The sequence below is a fragment of the Rhea pennata genome, chromosome 1 (genome assembly GCF_028389875.1).
Source record: "Rhea pennata isolate bPtePen1 chromosome 1, bPtePen1.pri, whole genome shotgun sequence".
NCBI classification, from domain to species: Eukaryota; Metazoa; Chordata; class Aves; order Rheiformes; family Rheidae; genus Rhea; species Rhea pennata.
The window spans coordinates 119608804-119629809 of NC_084663.1; the positions used below are offsets into that span (position 1 = coordinate 119608804).

Here is a 21006-nt window from a genome sequence, read left to right on the forward strand (position 1 = left end):
TAGTTCCTGGCTGACCTGAGCAATCTTCAAAGCTCCTGATATTCAGTAAACCAAGAAACTTGTACACTAACGTCCCATAGGTATAAGGAATATCACTCATTCAGACATGTATGATAAAAGTCAATGATGAATGTCACCGTGCCATTTTAAAATCCTGTTTCCATATTTGGGTTGTCAAGGATATAAAATCAGAAAGAAGGAAAATAAGCAGCTAAGGAACAAAGTCTTGCTATTCATGACAATTGTGTAAGTAAGGAAGCAACTATTTGTAGAATAAACTCAGCAAGTGGAATGCATTTCCCCAATTTATGAATCTGACCAGCTTTGAAATCTTTTGAGTAGGGAGATACACTGCTTTTGCAGTGAAAAAATGTGTTTCCTTACTGTTTAGTGTTGATAAAAGATGCAAACACACAGACTTTGCAATCATTTGCAATTAAAATCCATAGTCCAAAATATTACCCCTTGTAAACATAGATTTGGCATTAATATGAAAGATATACTCTGCTAAGAAGGTGATAAAGGGCAACATTCATGCCACGATGCTTTCCTAGTGCATACTCTTAAACTGCCCTGGTATTGTAGAAAAAAAGGAGCTTTCAAATGTAGTATTTACTAATCATGATTCTTCTGTCATGTTAGACTCAATCCGGAAAGAGTCTCTGCTATGTTGAGCACTAACTAAGCCTGTCACAAAATGCTTTGGACAGAACCTGAGGGAAACAGATACAAAGCATAAATTAAATGCATAGTGTGACCAATGTGATTGTCACAGTTGTGCCAAAGGTTGTTTTTTAATTTGAAGGAGCTATGCGAAAGACAGTAAAGAATGAAAGGATGCTATGCAAGCCATGCAAAAAGCAGAGTGGAGATAAAGAGAAAAGACTGAGGAAGAGGGAAGAGGAGCAAACAGCTATTCAGCACAGATCAGAGCAAGCCCAGCTGAAAGCCTAGAAATGATTCATCTTTGTCCTGGCTTCTTCGGCAGTTGCTCTCGCTGGTTCTGCTCTAGCTGGTTTCCCTCTTTACATTGACAACACAGTGGCAAAGGGTGATGTGGAAGGATCTCTCATATTTTTGATGCCCTTTAACTGCCCAGAACCAGCCCTCCAATGACCTCATGCTGGGAACAGCATGCGATAGTGGAGGAGGTGTGAACCCAGTGTGCAGTCTGACAGTGCCCCTAGACCAAGGGGCACTTATAGCACCTGCCAAGCATGAGGCAGCCAAAAGGGGCAGAACCTCACCCAGGGAGGGACGTGATACCCCTGAATGATGATGCACTGGGGGTGCATCTCCTAATGCTGCGCTTCCCACCAGCGGGAAGATGGTCCTGCCTCCTTGCGTGCAGGATCCTCTTGCCCTAATGTAATGGGGGAACTTGGCTTTTGGTAATGTCATGAGCTGCCAACAGTGGGGGTAAGCCAAAGGCAACAGTAACTTGATAACAGCCCTTGACATGAGAGCAGAAAGGTGGGCTTTTTCTGATTTATTTTCCTTCTGAAAACCTAACAGACTGAAGACTGCAATTTGACCAAGGAAAATCTTAGAATTTTCTTAATGTATCATTCAATTCAGCTGGAAAACATCCAGTTAATGAGGCTTTTGTACTTGCGAGTGCTTAACAGCCTTGCAAATCAAGCTACTAATTATGATGCACACATACATTCATAGGTGTCCAGCCTCAGGTACTTATGTTTGAACTACGCATCTGTTCAAAGCACAGATTTCTGGAGACGGTAATTCTGCAGCTAGCCAAATACAAAGTGATTGCTGATGACTTCAAGCACCACTTTGACCAAAACAAAGTGTTTTTTAATTTTTCATTGTGCACTAACTCCATCAGATTTAGTATAAACATTGGCTTGGTTTTACCATGAGAATGTTGTCTCTTGTGAATGTTTTTTAAATATCTGAAAGCTTTCTGAACTCTTTTGTTATATGGTACTTCAGTAAGACTGGAATCTAAAACAAGTCTTTTAAAGCCAACTCTTCTGTAAGAATATGGAAAACAGATCTAAGGCTTCAGAAAGATTTTTTGCTTCCTCATGTTCAGTATTTCATCACTGATCAGGCATGTTTTAAAGTTGTTTATTACTCTGTGAAGCTTCAGACTTTGGTCATGACTGTGAAGAAAGCATTGCTAGAAACATTTTAAATTCCTGCCACATCTTCCTGTGTTGTACTTCTTCTACAAATAGACCTTGTATGTTGAATATGCTAAAAGTTACATTTTTCACATACACAAATACATTTTTTAATCAGTTATTTGAAAATCCTGTTCTTATTTACAGTTTTTAAAGTCTGGAATTCCTGATTCTGTATTTCTTTTATAATCTTTGAGGATATTTCTAACTCTTACTATACTGATTAGTGTTAATGAGCTCATCAATTCTTGTAAAGCAAACTGCATTACTAGTTTCAAAACTGAGTAGTTAAAAATTTTGCAGCCCATCTTTATCTTTTATATGAGCATTCCTACTGATATAAATGGACCTATTTGTAAGTAAGAGCTAAGTCTTTAATATATAGATATTTCTGAAAACACTAAAACAACTTCAGCATTAACTGAGCTTTGTGGCAGCCTATGAAATTTCAGGAGATGTATTATAATGTCCCATTTCATGGCATATAAAGTGCAAAAAATTTAATAATGACATCAGTTCAGTGGGAAATAGAAAATTAGACTGACTATATCTAAAGATGGAAACCTGAAACAAACGTCTGTTTTTGAAAATGCAGATATGATGATTTTTCCCAGTCACACAGTGAATTTGTCAAAAACCTATGGATATAGCTCAAAAACCCTCCCTTCTCATTCTCTATCTCAGCCATTAATGTTCAGAACATCAGTGTACAGAACTTGCTTTGACTTGTCAGTGCTACATATCTCTCTGTTCCCACTGGGCTTACAACATGCGAATTAAAAGAGGCAAAATGTCCTGTACTTGGCCAGCAACAACAGGAGAAATTAGCAGGCTATTGATTATTCAAATTGAAAGTTTCTTGATTATGTGATTTTTTTTTCTCCTGGGTTTTCATGATTCAGGGGGAAAGATTTTCACATCTAGGCAAAGTACTCTTACAAGCACATCTCCAAGATGTAAGTTTGCAGAGTGAAGTGAGCCATGCTAGTGGCAGAAATGGATGTAAGATCTTTGTGTGAAGATTTAGGACATGGGCAGTGTGAAGCCAGCTCCATTCTTTGAAAACATGCTAAGTTGAGAGCAACTGAGGATTACATAAAGCAACCCGAGTGAAAAAGAAAACAGAGGAAGAGATGAAGTCCTAAAAGAGATCACAGAAATCTTCAGAGGGGGAAAGAGGATGAATGATTAAACAGTGGGCTGAAGACTGGAGGAGTCTGGTGGTGTCTGGATCACTGGGAAGGCTTGGCGAATGAAATCAGCCAGAGAAACTGTAAAAATCAGAGGCAACCTAGGTAATATTCATGAGGACTTTGGTGTGCTGGAAACGTCCAGAGCGGTTAAGATTGATAAAAAAAATACCCATTGATTAGTGTTGCAAAAACTCTATGTATGGTCACAAATCTTTTACAGGTAAGGTTTTTTTGGTGCAGCGTACAAATATAACTTCAAATACTTACTCATTTTAGTTTAGAGATTTTTTTTGACATATGATCTACAAAACCACAGGCTCTAGGAAGCTTAGAAAGTAAATCAGAAGAGAATGCAACACCAAGGAGGAGAAAAAAAATAACATGCTGTATTTCCGAGAACTGAACACTTGTATTACAAGCTTCTGCATTACATTTCTTCTGTCATCTAAAAGAAGATAGAATCAGCACTTACATTAAGCAAATATGTTGAGTAACAGACTGGAGTAGAATGGAGAGATTTTAAAACCTTCACACTACACCAAATACAGAAGATACAGCTTAGAAGAACAGTGGCTGGTTAAACAAATTTTTCATGTCAGCTCTGTTGGGGCTTTTTAACAGTAGGACAAACTAGGGAATCTTAATGCAGTCTTTTCTGAGCCAGCTGAGTTCACGAATAGTTTTGTGTGAATCTCTGACATGTTAACACTTAGACTTTTGCTAAATGATCTGCCCCCCCCAAAATGGTATGCACAGGAAGGAGAATGCATTCACATGGGTGAACTGAGGATTCCTTCTTGTGCATTTGTTCCACAGCTGTGCTGGGACCACCATGGTCATCACGTCCCTCCAAATAGCAAGATGACTCTCTCTGCCATTTGCTGGGCACAAGGTGCTCCAGAACAGGTAAGAGGGTGTTGAAAAGAGGAAAGACCTTGTCTTTGCCTTTACACAACTTTCCTGGAAAGGTATTTTCTCATTACGGAGGGCAGCACAGCCTCCCCTCTGGCTGAGGTGAACTCTGAGGCACTCAGGAGTGCCATGGCCGTTGCACAGCCTTTCTACCACACTGTGGCTGAAGGGCACAGCAGAGCTCATTGCTCAAGCCCCGTCATATTTAATAAAAGAAACTCAGGGTCTTTGCACAGAGAAAAGTCTTCTACAGTTGCCCACTACTCTGTAAAATCAAATGTAAATTTTTAGCTTGTACTTTGGGTTTTGGTTTCTCTATGCATTTGCCTAATTCACAGAAATAATTAGGAGTCATGGATGCTGTTTTGTGGAGAACTTCTTTGCTTGCAAAGGTAGACTTTTTTGGAAGTTGGGCCCTCTGCTTTTCTCTGCTTGCCACATTCTCATTTATTTACACAAGTCTGGTGATTGCAAATGGTCTCTGAAATACTGGAGATTCTAGTTTATACTCACTGTCATGAAAATTCATAGTGTAATGACTGTTTTTCTTTTCTCCTAATGTCTCCTATGTACTGAGCTGATGAAATTCTGTCTTTCTTATGAGCCTTGATAGTCTATAAATACTTCCCTCACAGATTTTGTTTTCTCATCTTTATTTTGTATTTATCAGCACTGACCTGCAGTCATTATTATTGCTTCAGCTACTTATGCAGCACTTTGTGAATCATACTGAATCAACTTATATTGTTCTCCTTTTCTGTCTACTTTAGCATCATTAGAAAAGTTGGAAGTTTAATCACAATCCTGCTTGGTATATCCATTATCTAATATTTTAAAAGAGCTAATTCTGAGGATTTATCAAAATTCCTTTTTAAGACACTAAAGTTGCCAACTTTCATGATCTTCTTGGAAGTGTCATTATATTTTCCTTTGAACCTAAATTCTAGAGTCAGCTGAAAACCTAAGACTATTAGCTTTCATTTCAGAAAAAAATATTTGTAGCCTGACAGTTACAGACAAAAAAACCCCTTGAAAATGAGAAAGTCAAGGTTTAAAAAACAAACAAGAAAGTAAAGACTATAGCACATATATTACTCCTTGATATTCCATGATTTTGAAGCTAATCTCATCTTCTCTTTCATCTTGAATTTTGAATCTTTTTACTGACAAAAATGACAAAATTCCTTATCGTTCACTTTAATTTGAATATTGCGTCCCATTGCTTTCTACCTTTACCTTGAAACTTTTATATAGAACCTTTTCCAACATTTTTCTTTGTTTTCTTATCGACTCTTCTGAATTTCTCAGAGTCCTCCTCTGTTGCCTAGGGAAATGAACAGCATAGCAGCCAGAAAGAAAGAGAAAATAATGCTTTGGGGCTTACACACATCCTTCTTAACACTGGTCATATTCAATCAACCTACCATTCCCTTTAATTGATCATCTCCAATGTTACAAAAGCCTTCAAGCTCCAGAAACTACAATATTTGGAGAGAAAATTGCCACTAACATATATAGAGATGCATTATCTTTACATGTGATACTGCAAACACTGAGTAATTCTGACCCCCCCCCCCCCAAAAAAAAAAAAAAAAGAGCTCAGGCTCAGTTACAATTCAGTTACTACATAGCAAATATATTTCTCCCAATAGGTTAGACTGCCAGCTCTGTTGCTTTGGATTTGCCTCCTGGCTTTTAAACCTTTAGGATAGAGTTGGGGTCTTTAACACCAGAGGGTCTTGTGTAAGTGAAAGCTGAGGTCTTCACGTATTCACATCAGTTAAGAAACTGCCCTTTAGGAAAACCACCAAATATCATAAGACTCCTGATAAAAATTTTAAGACTTCGCAAGTACCACATCTTGAGAGGTAGTTGAGACTGACAGAGACTGAAGCCAAACTAAACCTCTGTGACTGAGGAAAATGGTATTATGAAGGCCCAGGCTCAGGAGAGAAGAAACATACTGGGAATAGAATTTGCTCTGGTCTGCATTCTAAAAAGGTTAGATTTAGTATGTGATGAAGGTCTGAAAAGTAAATAAATCTGGAGACAGCTACTATTTATAAAGCATGCTAATTGGAAAGGATCTGGGCACCATTATGGAAAAAGAATTCGTGCAGAAAACATATAATTTTATAGATTGTACTATAGTACAATCTTCAAAATATGTTTAACATCTATTCAAAATGCATTTAAAAAGAACGGCATTGTGGCTGTCAAATCTGCAACACACTTCCCAGCCATGCAGATTTGCAATTCATAGTTCATTGCAAGCCTATTTCGAATGTGGGGAGCTAAGTTTTCCTTCCTAAGTGAGACAGAAAAATGCAAAAGCATTGCATTAGTAGCAATAGTTAGTGGAAGCTTTCTCTATAAAACCATGTCATTGATACCGATGCAAATAAAAACCTAGCAACACAACACCAAATAAAATTGGAAGAGATTGAAAGAGAACAGTTACCACTTTTTGTTTCAGTATGTTAAACATGAGAAGGAAAATATAACAAAAGTTTTGAGAAAATGAAATTTTCTAGCCTTTGAGCTTACTAACAGTACAGGTTTGGGAAGAGGTACAAGAAAGAAAAACCACAGCAAAGCCACTCCATTCAAATTTACCTACCGTTTGACTGTCTTTATTTAACTTTCAATTATATTATTTTAGTAACCAAAGACTAGGAGAAAAAAGGTCTAAACACTTTGAATTTTCCTTTCCTTACTTCTTCTAGAAAGGTGCTATTGAACAAATCGTTTTTCTGACATTGCCTGAAGCGGGTAACTGCAATAAGGGCTCTTGCTAATTGTAAGGAAGCAGGTCACCTGCAAAATTCCATCCAAAATCTCAAAGGGAAGAAGCAGTGGAAACTCTTGAGTGTTCATCACTTTGGAAAATGAAGGTCCTTTTTTAGATGTCTAAGTGGAGATTTAAGAAATTAAGTTAAGGTCCCTTTTTGAAAATTCCAACTCACTGCATTTAAAGACTTTCTACTATGTTTAGTTTCTCAGGCAGAAACTCATAAGATTTAGTTAGGATTGTAAAGATTTACTATAGTGTTATCTTATTAGAAGCAGTAATGGACTCAACTTACTTGAATTTCTTTGGCTCTGAAGACATACTTTTGAAGACATTATAAAGCAGACATCCAGAAATTAAATTCCTGTCTACCTTTCTTTTCAGCTTTATATGTATGTTCAGCTTCTCTGTAGCAAGTACATTTCTTTAAAACTCATAGATTCTAAATTAAAGGTAAATTTATATTTAATATGGCTAATATTTGAAAAAAATAGGAATTCAGCAATAAAGTTACTACACTAATGATTAAAAGAAAACAAAAAAAGGAAATTAAAGAATTGTCAAAACCTGGTAGCTAGAATATGGTTTTCACACAAAGTCTATTTTCATACAAGTTATGGTTTCTCTACAAAACAAAACTAAACATGAATTGTTAGTTAACTCTTTGCAAAACATAAGCTAAAAATAAGTAGTTTCAGTGAAGACTTTTATTGGAACATTTGCAGGAGAATAACTGTTTCTTGATCAATATTATGAACAATACATACAACTTTACTCTTCTTACAATGTAGGAGTTCCATGCATGGGAGCATTTTTTGCTCCATAGCTATCAGATGAAGACGAAGATACATCTCTTTCAGTCTCTTTTTTTCCTATATTTTTCCTCCACATAGAAAATAACACAGTTTCCTGATCTTTTCCTGGGCACAGCCTCTCCACTACTACCTAATACAAGCTGACAAACACTGTACATGCTGCAGACACCTCTGTCCTTACAGGTGTATAAAATGTGCTGGATTTGGGGCCAGGCAGAGCCACAGCAGAGCCTAGCATGATGAAGCACTTAGGCACTCTGAATCTAAAATGTCAGTGGAACTGCTCAGGTGCTTTCAGATCAGTATATGCCTGTATGGTTTGATGGATCACATGTATAAAATAACAACTTGATGAACCTGTGCTGCCTTTGACCCTCCACAGAGCCTGTCTTTTCAGCTGGAGCAACCCAGCCTGATCCAAAGTTGACTGAAGTTCAATGGAGATCCTCAGCACCTTAAATGGGCAGGATTGTGCTGATCCAAAGCCAGGACAGGAAACTCTGAGGAAACATAAGAGCTACCCTGTTTGTTGCCTTGAATATTTGTTTAGTGTTTTGGAATTTACTGACTAAAGCTGCATGGAAGAAACTTGGCAGCCAGAGACTTTTGCCAAGTTGAGTTATTTTGGTTGTATCAGAACTCCTGAAATAAACCCAAAACTCTAGCAAGACTTTTGTGTTCACACCATAGCGTCCTTGAACACCCTCCATCCAGCTGCTCAGAATCACCCCACATTGGCAGTCCTCCTGAAGTCTTGGCTAACAAGGCAGTTTTATGTTAAAAACATTATTCGCGCAGTCATCCTCTCACTTTGCATCCATCTGATACCATGGTAGCCCATTGGGTATAGTGTATTCAATTCTAATTTACTCCAGCTTAGGGAAACAGGCAAATTCCACAAGTTTGATGTAGAGCTCGACACAAAACTCTCAAAGTTTGAACTTAGTTGAGTGGACACTATGCCATATTTCCATCATATTTCCTCTTGCCAAAACAATATTAACTGAACCAGCCACATTTATCAGTTTATTGACTGTACAGAAGGGAAGCCAAGGGTTTCACATCTCACAAGTGGCTATTTTGTTAACTAAAATTTTCAATAAAAACATAGTTCTTAAAAATACCACATTTAAAGTACAGCGGGCATGGAAAAGGAGCCCACAGATGATTCATCTTGAGTTTGTGTTCATTAAGAGGGTTAATACAAACGCTTCTGATTGTTTCTGTTGTTTATGAATCTCGACCTTCAGAACGGCACTAAAATGTGCTGTCTCCTAAAGATGTTCCCTACCGATATGACACACACTTTGTATTGTTTCACTGCACACAAGCATTAATATCCCAGAGGTAACCCACCCTGCTTTTAACGACTGGTGACAGGTCCAATGGCTGAGCAAAAATCAGTTGAAGGAAAAGGAAGTCTTGTCGGAAATGAGATTAATCTTGTAACGAGTGTTCGGCCCTGATAACCCATCTGTGCAGAGAACTGCTTTAACTGGAGAGCAATTAACCTTCACCTGACAAGCTCTGTCCAACCGTTATAAACAACATTAAAGGCACAGGATCCCCCTCTTCCCCCTCCCCTTATGTAGACTAAACAATCAGATTTTGAATTCCATGAAAACGATACATGTAACTATGCCTTGATGACAAATCACAGGAAAAATTTTAAAAAGGTAATGGCTGTATGGAAATAATGTGAAAAATGTCTCTGGCCACACTTTAGTGAGTCGATCTGATTAGTGAAAAGCAGTAATTTTGAGTACTTCCAAGGGAATACGTTATGCGTGAGGGAAGTAGATGTGAATACGCCAAAGATTAACAATAATAAAAAATTATGCAAGTAGATAAGAGCTGGCTAGTCAAGACCCAGAAACATTCCTTTTAGGACGCAGCATGCATTTCCCTAGCACTTATGTGAACCCAAAGCCAAGGGGCAACTTCCTAGAGCTTCTTCACCCATGGCCTTGCGGAAGTTAGCTGTCAAAACTAACTTCAGCTTGCAGGACTCATTTTCAGGACTTGGGCTTTTGAATCAGATCCCCACAGGACCAACTCTCCCATCCGACAGCCGATGTTCCAAACAATGTATTTATTATGTTCTTTGAAAGGGTCTATAAATCCATCCTCTGATTCCCAGCCTGTTAGAGCACACCACGAATTTAAACAACTGCCAATCCCCATGGTTCAGTAGTCTAAAGGGATAACAGAATGTGGATCTTTTCTTCAAAGATGAAGAGGCACGATACATATCAAGCCACAACAGCAAAGCACTGCTGAACTCCGTGGGGAAAAGCTGTGATACTGATCTCAGCCACAGTGGCAGAAACCTGGAGTGACTCCACTGGAGTCATTGGCAGAACAATGAACAAAATTTGGGCCGAGCTTCTGACTAATTTGGGTAAAAGCCTGGCTCCAGTCAAGCCATTGGTCAAATCCTTTTGACTTCATTTTGGCTGATTTCATTCCAGATTTCCTAAATCCTCATTCATTCTATTCATGTGCCTGAAAATAATTACCCCGAACTTACTATTAGCAATTGAGTTTTCAAGGTCTGTTTATTTTTCTTTTGCTTTAGGTTTCTCCTTTTCTTACCAGAAGGTTAGTTATAGTTTTATTTCTCCGTATAGTGAGGCAAAATTTCCATTTCAATCATTTCAGTTGAATATACATGGCACCGCAAATGGCAAGAGGTGGCTGTGACTCTTTAATAGAGCCAGAGCTCACCCTGAACAACTTGTGAATGAGCACCACCTCAGCACTCGTGAAATGTACAGTTCATTGGGTGATGCATACAAAGAAGGAAAGGATGCAGGCGGTATGCAAGGCGATGGAGGGAGGTTGCTTGTTTTTAATCTGCCAGTTGCCTGTTTTTAATCCTTGTTAATGTATTTTAAACCACTCTGGTTTACAGTATTGTAAAATGCAGGGCCGCTTTTCCTACCACTGCAAAAAAAACTCAGACATTTCATAGTCCAGTATAACAACACTGGTCCTAAATTTCCAAAATTTTTATCCAAACAGATCTATTGTTCTGTGACTTAAAAGTCTAAATAGCAACAGGTAGGACATTACCTTTATTGCAAACATGAAGTGCTTAGATCTTTTCAGTGACTTAGATATTAACAGATAGGAAGTTCCTATTGAAAGCATTTCCTGTATTGGTAGTCCCTGATTTTGGCGACTTATCTTGGTAGGAAATGAACACAGGAAGTATCTGTCTACAGACTTTTTATCATCAAGGTAATTGCTGTGGCAGCATTTTACTGTTTACCAAGGTAATAAACATATCATCTAAAAAAAGATGTTTTTCAACTCTGAAGAACAAGGTTTTAAAAAGCCTTATGTGATACCACTGTGGTTATGCATCATCTTCCACGTAGGACTTATATGCTGTCACTTCATTCTCTCAGCACATCTGTAATTCGGGGTTTGTCAGTGAGATGTTTCCCTTTCCGAGTGTCAGTACAATTCCTAGCAGTTAAGGAAGAGGACTGCAAGGGCAGACTCCCATGGCTGGCTCCCAATTATAGTGCTGTTTCCCTATGTTTTGCTCTCTGATGTCTGTAAAGTCAGGTAGGTCATTTAAAAGAGTTCTGCCACTTCCCATAAATAGTTATTCACCACCCCTTCCTTCAGGTATTTGCATATAGCCAATACTTCCAATTTGTTGTTATACTTCCTTCCTGTTTGTCAGGCACTGCTTAACCAGGCAATACATACATTCAACTCACCAAGTCAGATCTTTTCCTAATTTAAATGCATTAACACAGCTGAGTGATGCAGATATGTTGAGATACACCCACCAAATAAATATACATTTCAAGCAAAATTGAGACATCACATCATATGCATTCCTTCCATTCATTCATTTCCAAAATCTGCTTGAAAGATAATTTGTCTGGTCCGTTGTATGTGGATGACAGGTTGATGTGTCTTTCATCCTAGGGCTTTAAAAAACTGCTAATTATTACTCATGACTCTTTTTAACCTTCTGATACTTAATGTCATTTTTATGATCATAATTGTCATTCTATTCATCGTAATTTGAGAGGAGTTAGATTTACGACATGATAATTAACAGAACTGGTAATCACTAGCTTGTACTTAGTTCTTAAAAATCATTACTAATGTTACTTGGTTGTAACCAAATAATTTCCTTATCCTGAAAGCAACATCTAGTGGTTTTAATAGGATAGCAACTTGCATAATAAAAATCAGCAGCTCAGTTTCTAAGGTTGCAAGCCAAGCAGATAAGACAACCTTCTTACGGTACAGGTTGGCTACCTGAATCTCACCAAATTTCCCGAAACCTCGTGTCCCTCTCATCACTGTGATGAGCTGTGTTACAGGACTGTGCAGCCTTTCTTTTACTGGGGGGAGGGAGAGGGAGAGCCCTATTCAACCTCAGGCAGATTTGGATGTAACATTTAAAATAACCTTTTCAACCATAAGGACACTCCCATCCTTTAAGGAAAAGATTAATCGCTTTTTAATGTAAGCACTTTGAAGTCTCTGTATCTTTCTTCTGTGTTTTGAAGACAGTCAGCATTTCTTCTATAATGTACAAATGCATATTAAGGACAGTAGAATGATAAGCAGAGCACATGCATTTGTCAGACTATTATCATTAATGACAATATGAAAAACTGCTGGTTGCATTTCTCTACCGTACCAATACCTATCAAAGAAAATGAACTTTTAGCTAATTCACCATGAACTGTGAAATGAGTTTTACTCTGTTAAAATTGATGATAGAAGTGATATAAACTCAACTTTTCTCTTTTTTTCCGCATTTTGCTTGTTTCCCAAATAATTCTGCAGGCTTGATTTAGAAACTTACTTACATTGTGAAGCCTACTTCCTTTTAGGGGAACAGCATTATATATTTGCACTGAATTATAAACTGTCACTTGGAAAATAAATATCTTCTTTTGGCATTCACATTTCTTAAAAATACTTCTGCATTTATCTTTCAGCAAGTCGTTCCCTAAGGGCTCTTGATTCTTTTAATGTTATTTCTGAAAGGCCCTTTGTATCTCTTGCAGCTTACTGAAAAACATTTTGTTATGAGATAATATAGTTCTTGTTAAGAAAAATAAACAAATTTACAAACCCAAACAGTCAAACATAAGCATTTTCCAGCTGTTGTTCCTTTCCTGCAGACTTACTCCTGGGAAAGAGAATCCTTATATTGCACTTAGCTTTGGCATATGTAGCCACAAATCAGACAGAGTTAAATGACCACTGATTAAAAGCAAGATAAAACAAAGTAATACCCCCCAAAACCTTCTTCTCTTCTTGTATAACTATTTTGTACTTGCAATCTTACATTTGTATTTCAGTTGGAAATACGTTTTTATCTGGAAATAATTACAGGCCTGATTCTCCTGCCTTTATTGGTACCAAATCCCCTTGAAATTGGTAGAAATTTTGAATTAAGGAGTGCAAGGTCAGGCTACGCAGTTTAAGACACACTTTCTGTTCTTGTTTCTGATTCACCAAAGCACTTAGGTGTGAGCATAGCTTTAAGAAAGTTGAATTATATCACCAAAGACAATTGGACTATTTACAGGCTTTAAGTTAAGTACAGCATTGAATCGCTTGCAAGTTGAGATAAGGAACAAAAGTGGAATAATCTTCATTTTTTTTTTAATGCAAGGAACAGAAGTACAAATTACTGTATTAGTTCTATTGGCTTTAGTGCAGATGCAGCCCTCCAAACAAAGACTTAAACATTACCATATGCCAAGAACAGATTTTTTAAATCTCCTTCAGCTTTCCTTGACTTTGAGGGAATACTTAGCCTTTTTTTTTAAAGTGAGAAATAAGTAATAATCTAGAGAGACACTCTCTTACAAAAATCTTGCCTTTGTATATACTGCTTTAATCAGTACCTCCAGACCTCTTCTAACCTTAGAAAAGGCAATGATTCCCTTGCCCTTTATCAGATACACATACATTTTCTCCCAGAAATGACAGCTTTCAATTCAACAGCATTTTAGAAATTAATAATAAAAATTGGCCATGCACATGCATTTAGAAGTAAATTACAGTAAAAGAAATATCCACAAGTGTGATCAAGAAGCCACTGAAGCAAACTTATTGAAAAAAAAAATCTAAAAGTAAGTATAATTGCACTGGCAGTCAGGGAGAGAAATATAACAAGGCCTGCTACAGGGCAAGAAATTAAAATTCTAGCTACATTTTTCTATTTAATGTTCTTTCCTTCACTATAGGATGATGGGAAAACAAAATGATCTTCAGGATAAATATTGTTACTTCACCACAAGGTGACACTTAAGTAATTTTTGCTACACTCTGAAAAGGAAAAAAACCCAACAAACATATGCCTATTTCAGAAGCCTTAAAACTGTACTTATTGTATTTATTGTAACTGGTGGGATACAGTGCTCTGTATCATTGTGCCACTGCACACATCTGTCTGGTGCTTTTTGTGCCAGAAGAAAACATGTCACTTTAGTGCTGAAATCGTGACTGTTAGGACAATTTCTCCACTTGAAAAAGCCTTTTTTCCTTAGAATGCTAAAAAAATGTAACAGTGAGATTGTCCATACATGCCTCAGGTAGATAGTGTGAATATACTAGAAATAATCAGCCTCCTGACCATGTACAGAAACCAAAACCCTGGCTGTGGAGACACACACGCTATCCCACCACTTTCCTCTCGGCACTTTCGTACGTTGCTCTCCAAAGCAGCTGTCATCACTCCTTGCCACACCAGCGGGTTCCTGGGCTGCAAGAACCACCGGCACGAGCTCGGGTGGCTACTCTTGCAGCACACATGGCAAAATTAAAGCAACTAATCTCTTTCATCGTCTAGGAAAAAGGCAGTGATGCTGCTTCCTTCTTAGGAGAAACTTCTCACCAAAGACACCAGTAAGGAACAAGCTATTGTGGACTTGCTGGCAAAAGCTTAGAAACTGCTCTACTTGCTTATCAGCACCGAGGTGAGCGATGAATGAGCCACTTTCCTATCATTGGGGAGAAGGAGGGAAAAAGAGAAAGGAGGGGGGCAATAGAGGGAAATCAGAGTATGAGATGAGGTATATTTCCCAACAAAACCAGGCTTGTTACATCAACGCCAGTCCCTGGCATTTATCTTACATAAATGTTTGTCTTCAAATATACCAGTTAATATTATTAATATACCTAATTAAGTCAGTCCGACATCCCATGTATCCAAACTGTCTGCAGGTTTGAGATAAAAAAAGAGAAATCAAATAGCTAGAGTGGAAAGCCACGTTTGCACCTATATGCATCCATAGCAATTTCTACCTGGTTATGAACAAACAAATAGCCATTCAGCACCCAATTTCCACACGTATGGGCAGAGATCCCATATAAGGCTTTCTACCTTTACAGCTACAGCCTCATGATGTGTATGTTGGAAAAACTGTGCTACATGTCACCAGCAGACAACACAGGCCATTATTTTCAAATGGCAAAAAAATAAAACGAAATCATATTACATAGCTGTTTAGCAAAAACACAGACACCCCTTTGGCCTACAGATGGAGGATTTTTATTTTGAAAACCTTCTCCCAGTTAAATAACTTCTCTATATACCCAATATAAAAGTGGAATTGAATCTCCTGGGACTTGGTTAGCTTCATGTCAGAGCACATTTCCTGCATCCACAGTACAAAGCACCTGTCGTTTCTTCCCAACCATTTTACCTTTTGCACTTGCATAAGTAAAAACCTTGCTTCAAAATATAAGCCCTGCAGGCCAAAATCCTCGGGATTTTGGGGTGTACATTTCCCCACAGGTTTCATGCTCCCAGATGAGGAGATAAAAAAGTACATTTTTTTCCACTTAGGAGGCTTTGCTGTCTGCACTGTACAGGCTGCACAATGCATGTTAATATCTTCTTACCACTGTAGTGCAAGGTAGAGGTAAAATAACAATGAAGTGATATTATTATCACTTATGCTACTGTAATTCAGCCTAGGGCAAATGTCAAAAAACAAATAACACAAACTCCTCAAAATATATACAACATCTAGGCACACTGCACTATCGTTCTTGAAAAAAGAATTCCTATTGATATCAATAATACATTCTGTTTAACAGATGCAAACAAATCCACATTACTATCTCAGCACACAGCACCTTCTTTTAGCAATGCAAAACTTGACTCTCTAAACCTCAAGATTTTCATATAGAGCCCTATCCTTTCACGTCCTCCGTGCTCTGAACTGCACAGTGAAACCAAAGGGAATTCAGCTGTTTCAGGAGCTACTTTAGCGTACAATAGATACTGGCCAGCAATGTAGAGTAGATGCGGATCTTTGTCTCTATAGATAAACTCTTGAAAGCATCATTGATTGCAAAAAGAGAAGGTTCATTTTTTCTTTTCATTGCACTGTCTTGAGGCAAGACTTTCAGATTTCAGAAATTTTAACAAAAAGCATCAAATGATTGTTAAAATGTAAACAACTAAGCAGAAGTTACTCAGGAATCAAACTGCAGCTCCACTTAGCTAACGGTCAGGCACTGCTGCCATTCCATATCTCTTACTAAATCTCTAGCATAATTAGAAAAGTATAAAAATACACAATACTACCAAGAAATCAAATACTTTGATCCCGAATCTGATAAAACAATGATGCAGAGTCCTTACTGTACATGCAGTTTTGCTCTTTATGTAAAATTAGTTTCACTATCACAAAGCATTTAGTTACAGTTATACTTCTGCAATTAATCACAGCTATTGCTATATCTGTAACTGCTATCTATTGCAACATACAGAGAAGCAAAAACTTGATAGACAGACATATAGATTTATTCAACTTTCTAAGTGACACAACCTGAAAAAAACAGCAAAGCTGTTCTCAAAAGAACAAAACTTACGCACCGAGATAAATTTACAAACCATTAAGAGAATTTTATTGTCCAAAAAAATTAAAACAAAAAGAACACGCCCAGGAGATTTTGCCGCCACCATTAAAATAACATTAAGCACAGTCCTGAGGATCAGGATAGATTTTCTCGAAAAGCACACCATTAACATCTGCATGCCACAGAAATGAGCTGGTGCCTCTCACTCCCTCTTGCTAATATTTGCATCCCCATCAACAAGAGAAACATTTGAAAGTATCCAAAAGGTTAGCGCTCCTAGGAACCCTTCCTTTCCTTTCAGCGAGCACCCTCTCCCCTTCTGGCAGTCCGCAAACACGTCCGAGTTGTCATAACGATACCTACAAGAAATTTCAGAAGCTCTCATAAAAGGGCTTCGCATATGCAATCCACAGCACTGAATTTAAAAAACCCAATTTTTTTTCCGAGTTTGAAGTTTTTAAGCCTTGCGGATGGTTGGAGTAGGAAAAAGGAAATTTACTAGGCAGTACAAAGGAAATCTTGTTGTCCTCTATTGTGGCAGTGGGGGTGTTGCCCAATTCTAACTTATCTAGGTTGATAAAGGAAACCAAAGCACACGTTACGGAAAAAAAATTCCAATAAAAAAGGTACCCCTTTCTTACCTTAATAGTGCTTGCCATAATGTGATCAAGATTATTGATTGCTAATAATTGTTAATAATAATTATTGCTTCGCTCTGACCAGAAAGAAGTTTTGATGAGGTTGTTTAGAGCGGATGAGATTGTGCTAACTCTGGGAAATGAAGTCAGCCAATGGCAGGAAGAGGTTTCTATTGGTCCTGGCCACTGCAGCTCGAAGAAACAGGATATTTGGGAGCGAAGAGATAAGAGTCCTAAAACAATGTTGTTTTTCTTGATGATATGTGACTAGTTTTTTTTTTTTTTTTTTTTTTTTTTTTTAACAAAAAAAGTCAATTGCCTCTGACTGCCTAGGCAGGTGTGATCTGATGTGCAGTAAGTGTGACATGCCACTCTGAGGCAGGATGCAGATGTCAGATGAAATGGGCCAAATTCGGCACTGGTTTCAGAGACTTTAGTCGCTGGGGAATTGCTGATTCAGGGCCAAAGCCAGACTTGGTATAAGCGGGTGTATCTCCAAATATGTTAATGAAGTCTAGCCTGCTTACACCACATCTATATTTGTCCATTAACCTCATTCCTGGATTCTTGAGCTATTGACACTTTCTAGCCTATCTGATCTAGCACATTTTTTTCTTAGAGAAGAAGTAACTAGACTGGAAACAACCTTTTCTTTTTGATGCCTCTTTCTTACCGAGAAAAAGAATCACAAAAACTCATACATTTCCAAAGCAAATGCCTGAATGCCTTCAACAGTCTTAAAATTTCCACACTCTTTCTTTTGTTCACAGCTTCCTCTGCTCGGTCCATATATGAAAATGAAATGATTTCATTGGCAATTCCCTTCCTGAGCTGAGTGTAATAGTCATTTGTTATTCGGTGTTATATCAGATTTTCATTTATCCAGGTGTCGTGCTTGGCAGTCTCCAGGCACCCCAGTACTACAGGCTGTGCAAAAGAAAGGCTGTCTGTATCCTAGGACCTTGCTCAGAAGTGCTGAACTCCTAGTAGGGGAGAAAGAAAAAAAAATGGGAATAAGAAAGGCAAAGTGTTTCCACAGCACCAGCCAATGTAAAAGTGCACATGCAAAGACCCACTGAGGATCCGGTGCTGGCACAACCGTCTTGCTCTTGTGAGTCTTTCAACATTTTCTATTTTTGTAAAAGATGCAGTTCTTGGTATCAAGAGATTCTGAGCTTTCATTTAGAAGAGAAGAGTTTGAAAACAGGACCTTCGAAAGTTGTAGGGAAAAGTAAAAGAAGTCAGTTTTTTTTTAGCAATTTTGTAATTTTTAAAAGCTCCTCTGATCCTAACCTGCTTATGATTTTTGAGTACTTTGTATAACAACATCAAACCACAGACATGTTATTTGAAAGCACTGCAGCACTGGGTAAACTGTTCTCGCTGCAACTGGGTCTTGCTCTTAGACCAGGGACTCTGGTACGATAAAAAGAGAATAAGAAAGAATGAGAATAAGAAACAGGCTTGTAGTAGCATTATTTTCCAGGGGTAGGTGATCGCACCCTCTCCATTGCCTTCTTCTCCTGCTCCTTAGGAAAACGATTGGAAATCAGGGTGCAATGGAAATTCTGTAACTGATGATGGCTACTGAAAATTGAAATCACCTCCAGCAATTGGTATGCTTTTTGCCCCAATGGTCCACAGTGACAAAGGCAGAACCAAGAGGCTCAGTTTGCTCTTTCTCTCCCATCCTGACCCAAACAAGACTAAATGCAGCCATGTGCTTCTCCAGGGCATGAAGCGCTGCCCGTGTGGCTCTCAGGCATTTGCCTCGCAGAAGCGGCTGTCCCTCCCTCGCCCCAAGCAGGGAAGAGGACGGGCCCCCTCCTGAGGGGCTGAGAGAGCCTCCCGCACACTCGAGGACAGGAGGAGTTGGGGAAGGGGACACCAATGCCCCAGCTTTTCCTCCCCACTCTAGATGCACAGCATCAATTCCACATACAAGTTGAGCGTGATTATACAGGCTGCTCTATGGAGCTCTTGTTTCTTCCACTGCAGAGGTGACTTCTGCGGAGGTGACCTATCTACAGTTAGCACTGCAGTGGAATAATTTATACTCTCTGTGAGTTTATGTGTAAATCCAGTGTTTCTGCACTGCTGAGTGTCTTCTTGCAACCTGCATCGACTGAACTACTGTGCTTGTGCCGAGTAGGTGGCTTCTGGTAACTTTCCTATTTTCATTATGAACAGTAAGAAAAGAAAGCAATTTACAGTAATTGTATTTCATGGGGATGTTGATTTCCTCCCTTTTCATCTCCAAACAATGAGCAAGACAGCCAAAAGATTAGAACCATTTTCTTGAAATTTCAAAGCGTTGTATAATGTTTCAGTTGGGTGACTTCCACTCTAGTTAAGCCCATGATATTTTTTTTCCCCCTCAAACACACTGAGCAGCTTGAAATATCCATTCCAGCTCTCCAGTGGATAACGTCTAACAAATTCATTCAAAAGCATGTTTTGGTAATGATTCTTCTCCGGGCTATCTCCATATAGACAAACCTCCTGTTGATGCCTGAAACCCCAGTAGGGCTTTGGGAAGCATAAGGCATGTAATATCAGGCCTAACTGAGCTGTATTATTATTACATAAGTTTTATAGAGCCCACAACCCAGTAAGGATTTTGCCATTTTAAACTGGCACACTTTCTGTGCCAAAGAATTCAATGAAGTTTATTTGATTTCCAAGCTAATACCTACAGGCAGATTTCTGAGTGCTTAGGCTTGTGTTGATCCAATTGCAAGACAGAGCCTTGGTATTGTAAGGAAAGGAAAATATTGGCTTATCAAATCACAATCATCCAGTGGCAAAAGAAAAATAGTACAAACACTTCTACTATTTCTCTCTTTTCTGCATTTTGCTAAGATTAAATAGAAAGAAAATATGTTTTGTTATGTTAGGCAACTATGTGCTATTGTTTGAAATAATAATGTGTGAGTTAAAAAAAATGCAGCTTTGTCAACAGATAGAATGAAAACACCAAAAAAGCATTAAAAATATTAAAAAGCCACACAAGCGACATAACACCCTCTTTCCCCACAGTCTTTCTCTGAGGCTTGTCACCCTAATTTGTCTGGATTCCTTTCTGTAGACATTTCATTTCTGCATCCAGAAACCCCAGAACAACAAAACATGATTGCATATACTTAACATTAAACATATTCTTAAATTTCTTGATCAAAATAGAGTTTTTGCACCTGCTTTAAAGCTATGATTGTGCTTAAGTTCATTCTTGAATACAAACAGGTTGAATACCATTACTGCTTTAAGTGCTTTTTACCTAAAGAGCTCCCTCTTTAGAGAAGAGCTTTTCTGAACTGTAGACCAAGACTCTGATCCTGGCTTAATCTTAGTCCACTTAAATCAGCCCTGCACAGACCTAAAGATCTGGTCTGATCATCCAAAATAAGTGTTTAGACTAGGTGCAAAACATAGAAGATGAATGTTTTGCTTGTTGCAGCCTTTCTAGGAGTTATTACAATTATGTTTAACATGTATGTACTGATCTAAGGACAAAGTGATTATTTCTCATGCCATTTGAAACACCACTAGTGCCTTAAAGAACAGTCCAGTCCTCAGATTCTTTTAAAAAATCATGTCCACTAGAGTGTTAGGATGTCAGAAATACATTACAATATTCCCTGTGTA

General features: G+C 38.2%; 1 protein-coding gene across 5 annotated transcripts in view; it reads right to left on the bottom strand.

Annotated features, from left to right (window-relative positions):
* Window positions 1-21006, bottom strand: part of ERG (ETS transcription factor ERG) — a 144148-nt gene that overhangs the window by 47570 nt on the left and 75572 nt on the right. The window contains exon 1 of one of the 5 annotated variants that reach the window (XM_062598952.1): window positions 17365-17464. The exons of the other annotated variants lie outside the window; for them this stretch is intronic. Within the exon in view, the coding sequence (XP_062454936.1) occupies window positions 17365-17382 (18 nt within the window). The 5' untranslated portion in view covers window positions 17383-17464. Of the gene's footprint in view, window positions 1-17364; window positions 17465-21006 lie in introns of those variants that run through there. 5 annotated transcript variants of the gene reach the window in all.